The sequence below is a fragment of the Abramis brama genome (genome assembly GCF_963993115.1).
Source record: "Abramis brama genome assembly, chromosome: 15".
NCBI lineage: Eukaryota > Metazoa > Chordata > Actinopteri > Cypriniformes > Leuciscidae > Abramis > Abramis brama.
The window spans coordinates 30374659-30393259 of record NC_139977.1 but is presented as its reverse complement, the minus strand read 5'-3'; the positions used below and the strand labels follow the sequence as shown (position 1 = coordinate 30393259).

Sequence of the window (18601 nt, the reverse complement as noted above, 5' to 3'; positions counted from 1 at the left end):
CTGAGGTAAGATCGTCGAGGCATTTTAAAGTGTCAGACACAGCGCCGTGTGCTGGACGGCCTTGAACAGCTTATTCATCACGAATAATAACTTATTCTGTAAAAAGACAGAAAGTTTCTCTTTAGTTGCCAAGGCTACATCCATTCACAGTAACATAGCAACAGAACTTCATTTCTTAAAGGCAGATATTAATGTTGTTTATGGGTACATAAAGGTTTTTCAAGATCATGGGAGTTTTAAAATTGTGATTCCTCATGCTTGGGGAAAAAAGTAGTCAAATATAGCCTATTTAATTGACAAATAATTGCTCTGTGGAAACTGGTCAAATGAATTTCTGAACAGAAAAGTACCAAACAGTACAATATGCTGTTTTCTTACTTTGACATATAGCATAATACTGAATGATTTCCATTTTCATCTACCACTGCTGGAATAAAATACCATGGTATTATTATCCAATATGATACCGGAAAACATGGTACAACAGCAGTATGTTTTTGTGAGGGTCAAGAAATTATACAGAATTTCATTTCACTGTCATTTATTACAATGATTGATATCATCAGACATCATTTCAATCAATACATTTCACACAGCCTTAACCAGAGCCACATGTCCACCTGGATGCTTGGACTTCATACTTCCAAAATGTCTAAACACAAGAGAAGATATAAGGACTGTGAGAGATGAAGAAAAAAGTAGTATAATCTTCATTTAGGTATAAATAATGACAGTATTTTTGTTTTTGGATTAACTATTAATTTCATGACAGTCTGAATTATAAGAGCATTTTTAACACATTAATGTCATATTTAAATCTATTCTGTAGATTTCCTCCCACAATCAGTACTTAAAAGACTGCACATTTGCTGTATTTGTGAGGCTTTATATGTATGAGACACTTAAAACAATACACACCTCCAGGAGTTTTCCTCATGGTTGTAAGCCTCCATTGTTTTAAGGTCACTTACACCATCGTGTCCTCCGATAGCCAGTAGAAAGTCATTAAACAGCACTAAAGAAACCTGTGCATTTTAAACACAATAATCTTACCACAAAGGCCATGATTAAACCACTTCAGAATAATTTTAGAATGGTAATATTCTATGTGTAGGTTTGGAATGACAAGAGGGTAAGTAAAATATTTTTTTGGTGAACTATTCTTTTAAGAAGACTAGCTCTTATTCACTCAAACCTGAAATCTCTTGTTGTTCATAGCCCTAACTGGGCTCCAGCGGAGAGTGTCTGGGTCATATTTCTCCACGGTGCTCAATGACAGACCAAGTTCGTCTCGTCCTCCGGCCACATACAGACAGCCAAGAAACGCAGCACATCCTGAAGCCACCCTCGGGGTGGACATGGTGGGGCCGAGACACCAGCATCCCTCAAATGGATCAAAAAGCTCCACTAGGTCAGAAGAATGAGTATTAAGTTATTTTATTTTTTTCAAATTTGCACATGTATGTGTTTATGTACCTGAATCTAGCGGCATGTCTCCATCTGTTCCTCCCACAACGTAAATTTGACCGTTCAGGACAGCGGCGGATGCAGCTGCCCTGTTCCTCAGCATTGGAGTCAACTTAGACCAGGAGTTCTTCAATGGGTCATACCTACAACAAGTGTGTATGAGTTTGTCTAAAGGAGATCTTCATATCTCCAGAGTTATGTTTCTCTGTATGTGTATGTGTGTTATTGTGTGTAGACCTCTCTACTGTGTTAATGCAGGTCATTCCGTCAAAACCTCCGAGTGTAATGAGACATCTATCCATCTCTACAACACACACCCTTGACCGTGGCGAGGAGAGTGACGGCACGTCCACACACCAGGTGTTATGCTCTGGATCATACCTAACACACATAAACAAACACATTCACTCAGCATTTTAAGGCATCATATACATGTTGTAACATGTGAAGCTGTTTTAAACAATAACCAGGTACATTTTACAGATTCTAGGAATAAACTATTGGCCAATTTCTAAGGCAGCGTTGCATGTCTCCTTTTTGGAAAATGTAATCCCAAAATGCATTGAGTGAACACATCAATATGAAATGGCAGACAAAGGCAAAGAAATTAGGATTATAATTGAATATCCTTCAAATTAAAGGCAGGGTAGGTGATTTGTTACAGAATTTTTTTTTTTTGTTATGCTGGTTGAAAGTCTCTTCACATCCTGATAGCAATCACTAAATTAAGTGGTCTAAATATTTATATGTATATCTCGTCTGTGGAAGGTGTATGTAATAGGAACCCAGTAATGGGCACCAAAAAAAAAGTGTGGCCTAATTAAACAGAGGCAGAGTGAATACAAAGTATATATGAATATTTATTCAAACGTGCACAATCATGAAAAATCCTAACCCAAATATATAATATTAATGGAAAAATTAAACAAAAAAAGGGAAAAAAATTATTGAAAAACATCCAAATTAGATTCAAAAGACTCACATACTTTCACAGCATTTGTTTAAGTGTTTGATTGAATCTCTCCTTCAGACCATCAGTCTGTGGGTGATAAGGTGTGGCACTTAAGACCTTGACACCGAGCAGGACCATAAAATGTTCGTCCAATAATTGCATTCGGTCCAAATGCAATGAAATGATGTCCTACCTACCTGTCAGCATATGTATTTTCATACCTCTGCGCACCTGCTCGCACAGACATCACACGTCATCAGTGTGTTTCATGCTATGCAGAGTTAGAGCACCACAACCGAAACAGCAGACGCCTTTTACAGTTCTTCATTAACCGAAACAACGAGCTTATGCTGCGTTCACACCGTAACTACTGTAATTTGGAAGAGATGGAAACCCATGACACTACACATGGAGTCAATGGCAACACTATCAACGCCGAAATGAATCTGAAGCAGTCAGGTGGTACAGGTCAGTGCTCTTTAAGTTATTTATGTTCATTATTATTGTAATGTTATGTGCTTTGATACACGAGGTAGTTTAACGCCGTCTCTCGTGACGCTGTACGCGATCATGTGTTTTGAAGCAGGCGTAGCTTTGTAAACGCTTTGAAGGGAGGGTAGGATCTTATGCTTTCAAAGCTAGCAAGCTATTACTAGCCTCTCTGAAAATTACCTACCCTACCTTTAATTCAACTCTGAGAAATTTTATCACAAAAATATTTTATATAATTAAAAAAGGACTATTTTACCTAATAATTGTGTGCTGTGTATTCTTAAGATTAACTTAAGCTTTATTTAACCTAACTTAGTCATTAGAACATACTAAACTCAATCCCAGAACGCATTACGACAGAAAAAAATAAATAAAAAATAGTGGAAAAATCTAGAGAAATATATATATACTTAAAATATTAATAATTTAATATTAAAAAGTATGTATTTATAAAAATAGCTTAATATTGCTAAAAATGAAATTATGTTAGTAAGAGTACCGGAAGATTAGTTAATCCCAAACTCCATTGAAATCAACTGTGAGTAGAATCTCGTGCACTTCACAAAAAAAAAAAAAAACTCTATTTGAAGGACAGTTTGTTTAGTTCTAAACTGATGAAAACTCCCACCTCTCCACGCTGCTCAAACAGGTGACATCATCAGACCCGCCCACAGTGTAGATGATCCCGCCCAGAGCACACACCCCTGTGTCGCCGCGTTGATGGTGCATTGGAGCGGTCATCTTCCACTCATTATACTGGGGGCAGAACTGCTCAACTGGACAGGACGGTTCATCTTTACTCCAGCCTCCAACTAAACGCAAACAAACATTTAAAAACCTACAACATTTTTTTCATGCATATATGTTAGTATGTGTTTTATTTGTTTGCATTTAAAAAAAAAGTGTAATTACAAATGATATTCTGTTAAAATTCCAAATAAAAAGATTTAAACAGAAAAAAATCTACAACATGTAGAGAATCAACTGAGATCTCATTGTGATTTTATATTATTAATACCGTTTACATTTATAGTTGCCACTGGCAGCAGACCAGACTTCTTAAAATGTTTAGGCAGGTGTAGAAAATTCTGAAAGTCATTGACAGACAAAGAGACGGATAGAAATACTGACCAACATATATCATGTCAGAGGGTTTGCCTTTGGACGACGCTTTATTCCTCTTTGAGCTGGTGTTGCTACAGCAGTGACCCTTGGTGCTGTCACTCTGCATAATATTTTTGATGAACAAAAGGTCCTCATCTTCCTTAAAGTGTTTACTAAACATACACACATAAAAAAAGGAAATCCTAAAAATGCATTTCAGAAAACACATGCGCAAACTCATCACTCTTAAAAAACAGCAGGCAAACAACAAAACAGCCATCTGCTCTGCTGTGAACATGCTGTGCAGTAGATCACTGTTGTGTCTCTTGCTCTCACTGAATGACACTCAGATCTTGCAGTCTGCTGCGGAGATGTGTGTTGATAAGGCTTATAAGCTTTATAAAAAATAAGGGGACAAATCCCACCGACTTATATATGATAGAGGGACCTGAGCCATAGACCAGAAGATCAGAAAGACTTGACTTGGGCCACAGGGTTGGGGTTATCGCAGCGCCCACCAACACCCTCCGCTACATCACTGCTCACACCTGTTATAAAATCTGCATTGACTGTGTCTAACCTACATATCCAATGTGATCACTTACAAACCACCCCGCACATACTAGTGATATGCTGCTTTACTATTGGGCGCTTCTATTTTGCATCTGCTTCGTGAATCTTTGACACTTTTGTGAATCTTTTTTTCTCTGAACCAGCAAAGTGTGTATCAAACTGAAATGTCACGTGATTTCAGTAAACAAGTCTTTGTTACGTCATATAACTTTATCAAATGTCAAAGAGCACTGACCTGTACCACCTGACTGCTTCAGATTCATTTCGGCGTTGATAGTGTTGCCATTGAAATGCATAAATTTGACGAACGGCTCCATGAAAGGTCCTGTTCCGGATGGTATTGTTACTGTTTGTGTGTATTGAGATTGTTCAAGACTGTTTGAAATATGTATCTAAGCACTATTGTTAATCTTTTTTTTTTTACATTTAAATATATAATTTCAATTGCTCATTTGTAAGCTATAATAAAAAAGGACTGTAGTTAATTGTCTAATATTGGCCTGATTGGCCATGAAGACTTCCATACAACACACAAAAACAAGCTCTAAACATTAATAAAAGAACACATTATACAAGACATTTCATATTTAATGGAATTTAATAATTTGTAGATTGCATTCAGTAGATTGCACTTTCAAGAAAATGTTGCATTTGGTTTGTAACCAGACTTCTATCCCTCCACTGACAGATTTCAAGGAAAGATTCAAAAAGGTCATAAAGGCATCGTAAAATGAATCCATCAAATTCGACAAAAACTCAGCATAAAGTGCAGTCTCTTTTTACAAATCAAATGCAACATTTTCTTTATGAAGGACCTTATGGAGGATAAGGTCACAGCATTACAAAACTGAACAAAGTCCATCAGAGACATATTTTAGAAACTTAGTAAAAAGCAGCGTTTTGACCATGATGTGCTCTACATATAAGTGTGAATAAAAGGCGAAATTAAATCTCTTGATCATATAAAGCAATTGTATCTCTTCACAAGACTTAGATTGAGTCACTTGATTCATATTGATTCATTTTATGATGCCTTTATGATCTTTTTGAATCTTACCTTCAGCAAGACAGAAAGCTCTCAGGTTTCCATAAAAATATCTTAATTAGTGTTTTGAAGATTAACCAAAGTCTCTTGGGTTTGGAATAACATGGGGGAGAGTAATTGATGTCAGAATTTTCCATTTTTGGTGAACTAAGCCTTTAAGTTTTGCATAGGCAAACACTTTTCACTTTTCTTTCTTTTTTTTTATCTAGCTTTTTCATTGCATACACAACCATGTCTGGTCCAATCTATATTTTTCAATGAGAACAGATCAATCGTTTTTGATATACACAAACACAGTTGTGAGTCACGCATGTGGGTGTAAGTCGATGTCCTTGACTCTGTCTGCTTTTAGTGCTCATGTTTTTCTGATATTCTGCTGATATTCTCTCTCTCTGTTTCTTTTTTTTTTGAGACATACTTTACAGCAGGACAACAGCTAAGAGGATGGGGGGTGTGTGTGTCAGGGGTCATGGGTGAGCTGCGCCTGTCGCCACAATAAAATATTTTACCTCTTGTCGACAAACATAGCATCACATCAGACATGTATGCAATGTGCACGAAATTCTTCTTCACTGACACAAACAAAGTGACAAGAGAAAATAATTGCACTGACAGTCAAAACACAATCAAGCCATGACAACTACGCACTCCTGTAACCCTGAGAACCAATTGCACTGTCATTTAACTTAACACCATGAAACCCTGAGTGCTAAACCGGTCACCAATTCACCATGCTGTTTCCATATGCCGATAATGCAATCATCACCCTGGCAACCAGTTTTGTTACCATGACAACCCAGAGCTCAAACGTTTTCACAACCAGTCACCAGGGTGTCTGGCAGACATCACACACTCAACCCATGACTTTTAAAACTCATAATTATCAGAGACAAAGACTGACAGAGAAATGGGAATGTCCAATATGTGTGACTGAATGAGAGACGGAGGCATACCTGCTGCTGGAAGTAGTGATAAAATCTCTCAATCCTTTTACATCTGACAAAGATGAGACACTGATCACTAAATCTCTAATCAGAAGAACACAGCATAACTAAATATCATTTATTTATCTACTGTTACAATTCCTGTCTTGTTTCCCCTGTTTTGTGTTTAAAGACTTTTATTTAAATATGTATTTTCTGTTTCTATCATTTACTGTTTCACTCCCTGTGTTTAGTTCCGGTTTGCCTTTCCATTGCTGCTTTGTTTGTTGCCATAGCGATTCATTACCTTCACCTGTGCCTTGTTTAGCCTCTTGTTATCCATGTGTAGCCTCAGTCTGTATGTGTTTCAGCAGTCTGTTGTTGGTTGTTGTCTTTACATCCCATTGTAAACTGTTGCGGTTTTCATCGTTATTCCTGATGGTTCGGTTTCTTGTTTAGAAACTCTATCATTTGTGCCTAAAAATAGCTACTAACCTTAACTAGCAAGCATCATTGCACCACATTATTTTCAGTCAAAATTATTTTGCTAGTTTTGTACCAAGATTTTTATTTTTTTGGTCAAAACATTTAAAAAGTGTTTCCTCATAACAGAATTACTATTTTGCTTGACAAGGGTAAACTTAAAGAAAAAGTAGAAGACTGCAAGAGAAATGTACCTCTGTTTGTACCATGTGGTCAAAAAAACCCCAAAAAACATTATTTTTGGATGGAGGAAAGGGGTCACATCATAACAAAATATAATAAAGTCCATCAGAAACATATTTTAGAAACTTAGTAAAAAGCATGCTATTTTAATGTCAATAAAAGCTCATTTTGAAAGAATTTTATTTAATATAACCCATCAAAATGCAATGATTATGAATAGTTTAGTATAGTTATTATGAATAGAACACTTGTGTGCAATGCAATGGGGTAAAAATGTGGTAATTGCAGCTTTTTATTTAACAATTCAGACTTTTTTCCCCTCTGAATTGCGAGTTATAAACTCTGAATTGTGAGAAATAAAGTCAGAATTGCAAGATAAAAGATAAAAAGTTGCAATTAACTTTCTTATTTTATTTATTATGTGGCTAAAACAAAGCTTCCATACTAAATAGGGTAAATCTAGTCCTGCATAGTGTAACTGTTAAGTAAATAAAATATTACACAAAATAAATCAGTGGTATAGCCTAAATCATAAAAACACACTTGGCATGCAATTGTCCTGAGAATTACCCATTCTGTGCATTAATGAAATGATTAATTTCAGGAGTATTTTGAGCAATAATTGTGGCTGATAAATTTTAAGCCTTGAAGATCTACACTTTTGTAAAATTCTCTCTTCTCTTCATATATATGTGTCTTTCTGTCATGAATGTGTTTATGAATGTACGGTACTCACTTCTCTGATGTCATGTTGATGTTGCTTTTTGCCTGTTGTCAATATGTGTGCCACTGGTTTTCTTTCTTTATTCTCTCTCCCACTCGTTCTCTGCAGTACATCATGTACCAGACAGAGCCTCAGTCATCTTGAGTGAAGACACTGTAAAAGGTTTATTTGTGTATGTGACTGACAGAGAGAGAGAGAGAGAGAGAGACTGTATGTATGTTATGTAGGTATGTAGGTTAGTGCTGACAATGAATGATGCACAACATGTAAATGTGATCATAGAGGAGAAAAAATAGCTCTTCTGACATGTGAATCATCACCCACGTGTCTTTCATTCTTACAGATGGGCAAATGTCCACCCCAGGAACAAGCCAGTCTTCACACACAACCATAACTCAAATACACTGAAATAAATGGTATGTAAACAATTACAAAGGAGCCGAAACACATTGAATTAAATGTAACATTTTGAAGTAGAAAGACTGAAATAGTAATTTCCTTTTAAAACATACTCCAATAATCTTTGTTTTATTTAGGAAAATAATTTGTTATAGTGTACACACTTAATGATAGGCCTTGTCTTTATTTTTGCATGGTGCTCTGGAATACTTGATTCTCATTGGTCAGTCACAGTGAAACCTGCATCATTGATTTAATTGTTGTCCCTGGCAAATTATTTCTTACAAAATATTGCCATTCAAATCAAGCTGTGCATTCAGATGGTCACGGTCACAAAATACAACCCATCAAGATTTATTTTTGGCAAACAACTTGCTTGCCATTTATCAACTGAAAAATTCAAAAGAAAACCATTTCAAAAATCTTTTTCAGTAATACTTTGCAATAATGTCTCATTTGTTATCATTAGGTAATGCATTAATTAAATAATTAACTACAGGCCATTGAATTATTAGAAAATATTATTATTAGGTAATGCAGCCACGCCGTTATACCTTGGGGGTGCATTATTTTCTAATAATTAATTGACCGGAGTCAATTATTCTGCTTATACGACGGTTACCACACCTCAAGACATTGAGATTTTGTATTTCAAGACATTTGTCAAGTTTTTGTCCTTCAAAGCTCTTGTTTGTAGGATAAATTTATTATGCACCTCATCCCACGCCTAATGCTAATTCCAAAACATAATTTTAGAGCAAGTAACTGAGGCTTCAGCCATTGTTAGAGAGAGAGAGAGAGAGAGAGAGAGAGAGAGAGAGAGAGAGAGATTCAGCGTGTATGAATGACCTGAATCTGTGCTTCTTTCAGTGTTCGGAAGCAGCGTCTCTACTAATAGTGAAACTGTAAGTTATTCTGCTTCAAGAACAGCGCCGTTATACCTCGAGTCGCTAGTGAGAAAAGTCATGTAGATTTTAAGTTGCTAAACTATTTTACTGATAAAATCGTCAGAACAGCGCTGACTAAACGTTTCTGTGCGAGTGTGTGTCCGTACCGTATATGTGTGTGTGCGTTTGAGTGGGAGAGAGAGTGGGAGAAAGAGAGTATGCTTTCTGTACATAATAAAGCGTTATTTTGTGGCAGAAAAAAACATGGAAATAATCTGTTGTTTTTATTCTATTGTTTGTAAGTATATTTATAATATATTTATAAGTCACATGGAGCTGTAATGCTGGAACTACTTTAGCCGTTCGTTTCCCTAAAAATAATTGCACACCTTAGAACGTTCGTCAACCAATCAGGTTCAAGAATTGAACAGCCCTGTTGTATAACATGAACTAACTTTTTATATATAACTTTTTATATATAACTTTTTATTTTTATAGCATTTAATAACCTTTGTTAATGTTATCTAATAAACATACAATAGTTTATTGTCTGTTCATTTTAGTCCACAGTGAATTAACTATAATGTTAATGGTTACAACTTTTGAAACTTAAAAAAAATATGTAAGTACAAATTAACATGAACAAAGATTAATAAATGCTGTAGAAGTATTGTCGTTGTTAGTTCATGTTAACTAAAGTAGTTAAATCATGAAACTTTATTGTAAGTATTACCTCCAATTCTTCCCTAGTGCAAGGGTTTGTGGGTAATAAGCATGAAAGCATCTTTTCAGAAAATCCAGTTTGCACAATCTGAGCACAATCCTTGGTTTAATATTTTCAATATTCTTTGATTTGGGACACACTAATCCATCTAACAGGACATTTTGTAAAAATTTCAGATGTACAAAATAAATTGCAATTTACATACTATATTGGGACTATATAGTATGCTCTATATAGTCCCATTAGTTTATTTTGTACATCTGAAATTTCTACAAAACGTTCTGTTAGATGAGAGCAGAACAGCAGCTTTAAGTGATACGGGCCGGGGAAAATATAAGCGGCCTGGGAACAGCCAGTGTGTGAGTTCCTTGTGAGTAATGTATCCTGACATCATCCATTATTACTGTAGGTGAAGCTGGACATCTTTGCCCAGTGGAGACGGAGCTGTGTTATGTTACCAGTACCTGTCTGGTGTCAGTTTACTGTAGAAACAACGTCCAGGTGAGCAGCACGCACTTTAGCTCATGGGACAGAAAACTGAACAGGAATTTTGATTTAGAAGAGAAGAGAGAAAGAAAGACACCCTAAAAGGGACATCATGAAGGTAAGTAAATATTTGTCCTCAGTTACTATCATTGTTACTATCACCTCTCTATTGGTGCCTCTTTGCAAATTCTAGAATATTCTGGTCTGTATATCCAGCATATGTTGTGTTTTGGATACTGGTTCTTAATATGGACTTTGCTGGTTCCCTGCTTAACTGGCAGTACCAGCAAGACTTCCTTGCTGAAGCAAGAAACCATGTTGATTAAATACAGTAGTCAACATCTGAAGTGGATCAAAAACCTGTCATCAAACTTTATTTCATTATACATGAATTTTAAACAATTTAAACAACTTTTTTGTCCTAAGACAAAGTTTTGATGAACTTTTTTGATCCACTTCAAATGTTGCACTACTGTACTGGATTTCTCTTGCCTATGCTGGTCCACCGACTAGAACAGCATAAACCACGTTCATGCTGCATGGTCTAAGCTGGTCCTTTTAGCAGAGATTAGAGATTAACTGTTTGTGTATTTGATTTAAAAAAAATAAATATGTTGCAACTAATTGACCCTATACTCAAGTTGTTGGTCCCATTTGTTGTTTCACTCTCTCTCCCAGATCTGTGTGTTTCGGCTGCAGACTCATCAGTGGTGTTTCCTCTTGTGTAACGTCATCTTGTTTCACGCGCTGCTGTTTGGAGGTGACATAGTCGAAGAGTTTCTCTTGCAGTCTTCTCCCGCCGCCTACACTGATCGCTTTGTCCTCGAGGTCCGGGAGCGTGCACGCAAACTGGACCTGACTGAGGACAGGGTCAACACCTCGCAGCTCTATCCCATCAACACCGAACCCTGCCTTCATCATCAGGACCTCCTCATCCTCACGGTGGTCCTGAGTTCCCCTGGTAACTTGAGCCAGAGGGAGGCGGTCCGAAACTCCTGGGCCAATCAGACTTCGGTGCACCGTGTTGCTGTGCGGACGTTGTTTTTCACTGGCCCCTCCCCTTTAGGGGCGGAGCAAGATATGATTAGGGAGGAGTCGGCCCGGTATGGTGACGTCGTGCAGTTCGAAGGAGGTGTTTCAAGGGGAGACTGGCAGAGAGGACACTGGGAACAAGTTAAAATGTCGCTTCGCTGGATCCTACTTTTTTGCCCACAAGCCCGATTTATCGTTCTTTCTGAGGATTCTGTGTATTTAAATCTTCCTGCGCTTACCACATACCTGCTGGGACTGAGAACAAATCCGGATGACCTTTACCTGGGCAGGGTCATCCATCGGGCCGCACCTGAGAGAAACCCCGAAAAATCGTATTACCTACCCTATCAGGTGTATCCCGATAAATACCTTCCAGACTACTGCTCTGGCCCGGCCTTCCTTCTATCTCAAGACGTCGTGAGAAAAGTGTATGTCGCCGCAGAGGACGTATCGCTGCCCCTCCCCTCTGACGTTCTGATTGGCCTGTGTGCAAGACGGGCAGGCGTGGTGGCCACTCACAGTGCTCGATTTTCCGGCGACCGACACATTCGCTATAACCCCTGCTGTTATGACTTCCTATTCAGCTCGGCAGGAATGGGGGCGTGGCTGATGGGCGTGGCTTGGCAGGATTTAGGGGCGGGGAAAGGGAGGGGCTGTGGTATGCTGGAAACTTATTATAGCTTGGTAGTTTGCAAAGCAATGACCTACCTGGATAAACTCTCCTTTCTGAATAACGACAACACCCAGGGCTAGAATGGACAGGGATTGTGTGTGTCTCTTAGATGTATAAATTAGTGTAAATATTTAATTTTTCCAGAAATATAAAACATTTCACAAAGTATTTAAATTCACTCTAAAAGGTCTTAAAGTCGACATGAAATCAAAATTTTGGGGTCAATGTTTTTTTTTTTGTTGTTGTTGAAAGAAATGAATACTTTTATTCAGCAAGGATGCATTCAATTGATCAAAAGTGACAGTAAATACATTTATGTTACAAAAGATTTCTATTTAAAATAAATTATGTTCTTTTGAATGCACAACTGCTTTCAGCATCAATAATAAAGTTTTTTGAGCATCAAATCAGGATCATATCACACTGAAGACTAGAGTAATGATGCTGAAAATTCAGCTTTGATCACAGGAATAAATATATTTAAATAGAAAACAGTTATTGTATATTGTAATATTTCACAATATTACTGTTTCTTATCAAATAAATGCAGCCATGATGAACATAAGAGACTTATTTAAAAAAAAACATATTACCAACCCCAAACTTTTGAACGGTAGTATATTCCTCATTGCAGAATGATATTACATTGCGAACACAATTTCACCTTGACTCTAATGATTCTGAGTTCATCTGTGTCATACATACAACAGTGTTAGAAGATAAAAAGTGAGAGTGAATTATTTATTGCTTTGGTAACAGAGAATGTAAGTGGTTTCATAAATTATTAACATCAATTAGCATATTATATATACTTTCTTGCATCTCTTACTGAATATATTCACAAATAAATGCTAAAGATGAGATGATATTTAAGTGAATGTAGTGTACATTAAAATGTTAATTTTGTTTATATTTAAATTGTGCATTATCCTCCTGAGACCCAGAAAAAAAAAGTTTTTTTGAATTTAGTTTTTTTTCATGTCATCACATTGTTTAGAGCATAAGAAACAAATGGTAAAAAAAAAACATTTTTGAAAAATAATATTTTATTCATACGTTATGCTATGTCCTCTGTAGTGGACAACAGGAATAAGTTGTTTAAAAAATATATTTTTTAATATTCCCATTCAATGCAATGAATCTATGTATCTAATATGCACATTAATGTGTTCTTGGAGCAACATTTAATGAAAAAAGAAGTGTAATAATTGGAGTAATAATTGGCAACATTTTAATAATAATATCTAATATTTCATAGGAATATTGATGTATAATTTATTTCCATATTCTCTTGTTGTGTCTACCAAAATGCCTTATAAATATGATTTAAGTCCTGATGTCCTCTACAGTGGACACGTATGAAATCAATGCCCTCTTCTGGAACAGAAAGTCATTTTTTTATTTGAAACCCCATAACATTTTCCTGAGATGTTGGTTTATGAAATACAATTTGTACAATATGAAATATGAAATATATTTATGAAATACAATATAATTACAATATATTATCATATTTCCTACATTTGATCACTAAATTAATGTCAGACATTTTTAAAGACCAAGGAGAAGTTGTTTTCATGGTGAAACCTGCAAACATTTGGTGTCTCTGAAAAGCCCTGAATGTGCTCTTTACAGGACACCCAGGTTGTGACATGTGACATGTATGATGTCAGAGAAATTCACTAAAATATAATGTCCACTACAGTGGACAAAAGTCTATTCCTGGGATAAATTGTCTCCATAAGCATTCAAAAGAGTCTGTTTGGCCCTCTACTGTTAAGATGGGTGAACTGCTCCCTCAATACATTGACCGAATTACAATCCCACTAAATAAAACACTGTGCACATTACAAATCAGCATTTAAGCTTTGTTCACACCATCTATACCAGCTTAAACCAACCTGCTTTCACCAGCCAGAAACCATGTAAAAACAAGGTTTCAGCTGGATTTTCCAATTGATAATGAAATTACATAGAAAGATGATTGAAAGCAGAATATGCTTGTAAAAGTGCAAGACACAAAACAGCCATTTAAGCATTTCAACAGTTTTTATTACAAAATGAGCACATACAAAAAGGATAATGTACAAGCTTTGAAATTAAACAAAATGAAAACAAAACTAAACAAAACCAAAAACATTTTAGCAAAGCCACTTTTAAATTCATCATTAGTAGTAGTAATAAATAAGGTACAAAAATTCCACCAAAAGAGAATTCTAACATTTTACACAGACTTTTTTTTTTTACTCGACCAGCAGTTACGTACTAGCAGTCACACCAGCAGGAGGCGCTATTGCTTTAATATGAATGATAAATAGTCTATATTCTGCTAGAAAATCCGCTAGTGAAAAAACACCCACAGCACGCGGCACCCCTGTCACTGGCACTTTTAGGACAACATTATTATTAATGTCTTTTTTTTTTTTTTCGTTGGTTTTGTTTTGTTTTTCAAATGCAAGCAGCAGCAAAAAAATCAATCCTCTAATATCATTAGTAGAACATCTGCACTAGTTTTTATTTTCTCTATGTAGCTGTATATTTCTATTTAGTCATGTATATATTCAAACCTGAGAAAAACATGCATTTTAAATCTGTTGTGCTTTATCATACTCTGTTAGTCCTGACCCTGCCATGAGACAGGGAGAAAGAGAGAGAGAAAGAAAGAAAGAGAGTAAGACTGGCAAAATAAACTATGAAGAGAGAGGTTTCACATGTCCTGGAGACTGACTGACAATATCAGAGATAAAGATTGAGATTAAAACAGAAATAGGCACAAGGAATGAGAGATTGAGAGAAAGACATGGGCTTGTTCCAAAACCTAGTGAGCCTCCCTACCTAGGCTAGACAACACCATATGCACACTACCTAGGCTAGACAACACCATATGCACACTACCTTGGCGATGGCTGTTGTACAGGATCTAAAATCACATGTATGCTTAATAGGGAAGACAATTCCATAATGCACTGTGACAATCTCAGTCACAATAAATGGTGGAGAATGCGGGCAAAATCAGAAATATATTTCATTTTAGTACCCACATGCATTGATAAAAACAGTTCCATGGACTTTTAACCAATATTTGTGCATGCTATATATTTTTATGCATATCGCTTTGCTAGCTTAGCAATATGCTAATATAAAACACTATAGTGTGTCGTGTATTTGTTGCTGCCTATGTAGCGTTTCAAAACAGTCACTTATTAGGTTAGTATGCTGCCTTAGAAAGTAATCTCCTATGTAGGGATGCTCACTAGATTTTGACCACACCCTTAGATGTAAACATTAGCAATTTAAGACTGTTCAAGACAGCAAAATCATGAGAAAGGAGAAAGAAAAGCAAGTAGAGGATGTAAACATTAACAAGAATAAAACACTAGCCAACTATAGACACAAATATGAGACGAGAGAGGTAAAGTTCATGTAAACATTAACAATGTAAGAAAGTCTTACAGAGAGAAAGGAGGAGAAAGATTGTTGCAAAGGTCGCCAGAGTGGTTAAAATGATGCCAGTGAGAGGGTGGCCTTGGAAAACTAAGAGTGCAAACAGGACAGCGAATCAAAACCCATAATACTCCCACTCCGCTGCCGTGTCTGACCAATCAGCAAGCGGAATGTCAGTAAGGTCACAGCACCAAAGGGAGAAACACACACGAACACGACCAACCGCATGCGAAGCATTCCCGCAAACCAACTCAAACATGAGGTAAGAGTTTTAATCATTTTGTGTTATTTCTAAATAAATAAAATATGATTCCATTGCAAAAAATGAAACTATACAAAATTAAATACGCACCCACAATATCTACAGTTAGTAATAAATTATGATTGTTAAATACTTAAGGCATTTCAACGGACATAACCCTGTGTAAACGATCAACACGAGCCATCATCCACCAATCAGCACACAGAACACTGGGGGGGGAGGAGCCGACACAGGCAGAAATGCAGCTCATTGGCTGAAACGAATAGGGTTTTTTTATATTGAAGTTAGCCCCAAATTTGTATATTAAGCCAAATTAAACCAGAAGTTTCGAAAAACAATGCATATAATAAGAATATAATTGTAAGTTGTTAAAATTCTGCTTCAAAAAAAAAAAAAAGAAAAAAATGTGCAAGGCCAGAAACATACACATTGCCAGCATGCTTCCCTTTTTTAATGTGCATTTTTTGCAAACTTCAGTGCTCAAGTGGGCGACGGTGTTCAAACGTCTGCACCATTAGACCAGATGTGCTATTGTTCACGTTGCTAGCTGTAAACATGTTAACAGTTTCGCTAATTTTAACTTCCTCAGCAAGATTCTCTGACATTTTGACCTGAAACTGAAAACTGATAATAGCAGAAAACTGTTACAGCTTGTGTATGTTTCGGGCCTAGGTGGGGAAAATACGAAAAATTCCTGGTTCGTCCTTCTCGACCCACTTGTGTGCTGTTGGCGGATGGTCCTCTATCACACGACATTCTACATTGTAGTTCTAGCAATACAGCATAGCATCCAGCATAGCAACCACGAAGGGAAACCTGTCACACAAGAACATGGTTGGACACGCACAAGCCCCGCCTCCCTCCAAACACTGCATGTTTTAAATACCAATAATAAATACAGTAACCATGGCAGCGCAGCACCAGAGTGAGGCCGGGCACTTCAGCTATGCTCACATGTGCTTTTTTCAGTAGGCATTTAGGGTCAAAGGTCATGGCAGGGTCTCTCTCGCGCACACTCACACGCTCGCTACATGAGTCTGATAATGTTACAGATCGTCACAGCTTAAAGGAGCTAATACACATTCATGCATTCTCACACACACACACACACTTTTCCAGGTGTACCTTGAAACAACAACCCAAGCACAGATGCATGCAACTACTACTGCGCCTATCTACACGAATCCACCAATCACGACATTCTCCGCCTACTTTGTTGTTTTTTTGTGTGTAAGACAACAGCCCTCCTCCTGCTGTCTCAGAAATGAGTTGCTTTTGTGTTTTTCGTTGAGCATGTGTTCTTTTTTTGGCTTCTTTACATGCACCGTCGTGCACCGCTAACCCAATGACCCATGAAAATATGAACACACATACGATACACGCGCACCAAAATGGTGAACAAGCGTACATACGCACACACGCAAGCCGAAGTAGCTCCAGTGTGTAAGACTAAAGCAGTATTGCAGATCAGAAATACAGTGGACACACACACACACACACTCCAGCAGCTAGATTTGACAGTGTCTTATCCGCTTCATTGTGTATATATTATAATTAGTGTGTAAGTGTGTGTGTGTGTATTGTATGCAAGCTGAGGGTCTTTAGTAAAGTTCATGGCTTAAGGAATTGCACAAATACACACACATGCTACGGACACACACCATTTCCCTACGGACAGAATCACTCCTTGCGACAGACCCTTTAGTAAGTTCTACCAGCGTGTGTGTGAGTTTGTGTAGTGTCAGTTATTGTCATTGGCTCAGTAAAGCATGTGAGTGTGGTGTTTAGTGTGTGTTGGATGGCTCATACACATGTGTGTAGGTAATATACAGTGTGTGTGTGGATGGAAATGTCTGTATATAGACATATCTGTGGATGTATAAGAGCGAAAGAGAGCATGTGTGTGTGAGTTATTTGTTAACGCGTGTTATTTCAGCTCTCGGGGGTGAGCTGTGTTTGGATGTCCACTCTGCAGATGGGACACTTCCTACTGGTGGCCAACCACTGATCCACACACGCCTGATGGAACAGATGCATACAGGGTAACCTCCTGAAAGAGAAGTAGAGAGAGATATTAACCAACTTATTAGCCAACTTAAGTTTTTGTATACAAATGGTAGCCTAGTCAGGTTCTAGTCAGAATGTGAGTCTGATACTGCTCCATTGGGCCAGAGCCCGTCTACGGAGAGCCTGGACACTCCCTATTAAGTCCTATTGTACCGAATTTTGGTTGTAGTACCACCAGAGTTCCACTGGGGGCACTCGCCCAGGAGTGCAAAATGAATGGGAGTCTATGGGGCTAGACGGCTAAATTTGTCTCTTTCACCCGATTGCCGTTGAGAAATCTCAGATTTGATTGTAGGTTTTGCAAGTTCAACATGGGTTATAGGTCGAAAGTTGAATGAACGAGTACTTATGTCCTTTCGATTTCTTACAGGTTGAGTTGTTGTTGCCCATAACACGCTAGCATTCTGCTAATGAACGCTGATTGGTCAGTGAAGGATTGATTACAACCAGAGATACTGCTTGATAGCATCGTGGCATCCGAAGCGGGACCAGAAACAAACAAAACTAGCACGTGTATTTACCCTTGTCAGCTGTGTTGTCGATGCCTCGAGAGAAAAGAAAGTGCAGAGCGCGAAAGCACCAAAGTGACTGAAGGATTGCCGTAAAGCAGTATCTCTGGTCGTACGATGTGTATGACGTCATTGACATTTTAAAAGACCTTTTAAGGCAAATAAGTGACTC

General features: G+C 37.4%; 3 protein-coding genes across 4 annotated transcripts in view; 1 reads left to right on the top strand and 2 right to left on the bottom strand.

Annotated features, from left to right (window-relative positions):
• Window positions 1-534: 534 nt before the first annotated feature.
• Window positions 535-8039, bottom strand: LOC311097319 (uncharacterized protein). 2 transcript variants are annotated; one of them, XM_084136902.1, is made up of 8 exons: window positions 7959-8039; window positions 4043-4188; window positions 3540-3723; window positions 1705-1848; window positions 1477-1610; window positions 1196-1407; window positions 919-1025; window positions 535-652 (listed from the first exon to the last, which is right to left on the bottom strand). In XM_084136902.1, the coding sequence occupies exons 1-8, from the start codon at window positions 7970-7972 to the stop codon at window positions 589-591; spliced, it is 1005 nt and encodes a 334-aa protein (XP_083993028.1). In that variant the 5' UTR covers window positions 7973-8039; the 3' UTR covers window positions 535-588. The 2 variants fall into 2 exon arrangements, with proteins under 2 accessions (XP_083993028.1, XP_083993029.1); XM_084136903.1 differs by having other exon boundaries at window positions 1226-1407.
• A 2515-nt stretch (window positions 8040-10554) lies between these two features.
• On the top strand, window positions 10555-12227 carry b3galt9 (beta-1,3-galactosyltransferase 9; the record flags this gene model as incomplete). Its single annotated transcript, XM_084136506.1, has 2 exons — window positions 10555-10560; window positions 11121-12227. 2 exons carry the CDS (start codon window positions 10555-10557, stop codon window positions 12225-12227), a joined length of 1113 nt encoding a protein of 370 aa, XP_083992632.1.
• A 1950-nt stretch (window positions 12228-14177) lies between these two features.
• ark2ca (arkadia (RNF111) C-terminal like ring finger ubiquitin ligase 2Ca) overlaps window positions 14178-18601 on the bottom strand; it is a 20454-nt gene continuing 16030 nt past the window's right edge. The window contains exon 8 of the mRNA XM_084137202.1: window positions 14178-17903. Within this exon, the coding sequence (XP_083993328.1) occupies window positions 17786-17903 (118 nt within the window). The 3' untranslated portion in view covers window positions 14178-17785. The remainder of the gene's footprint in view (window positions 17904-18601) is intronic.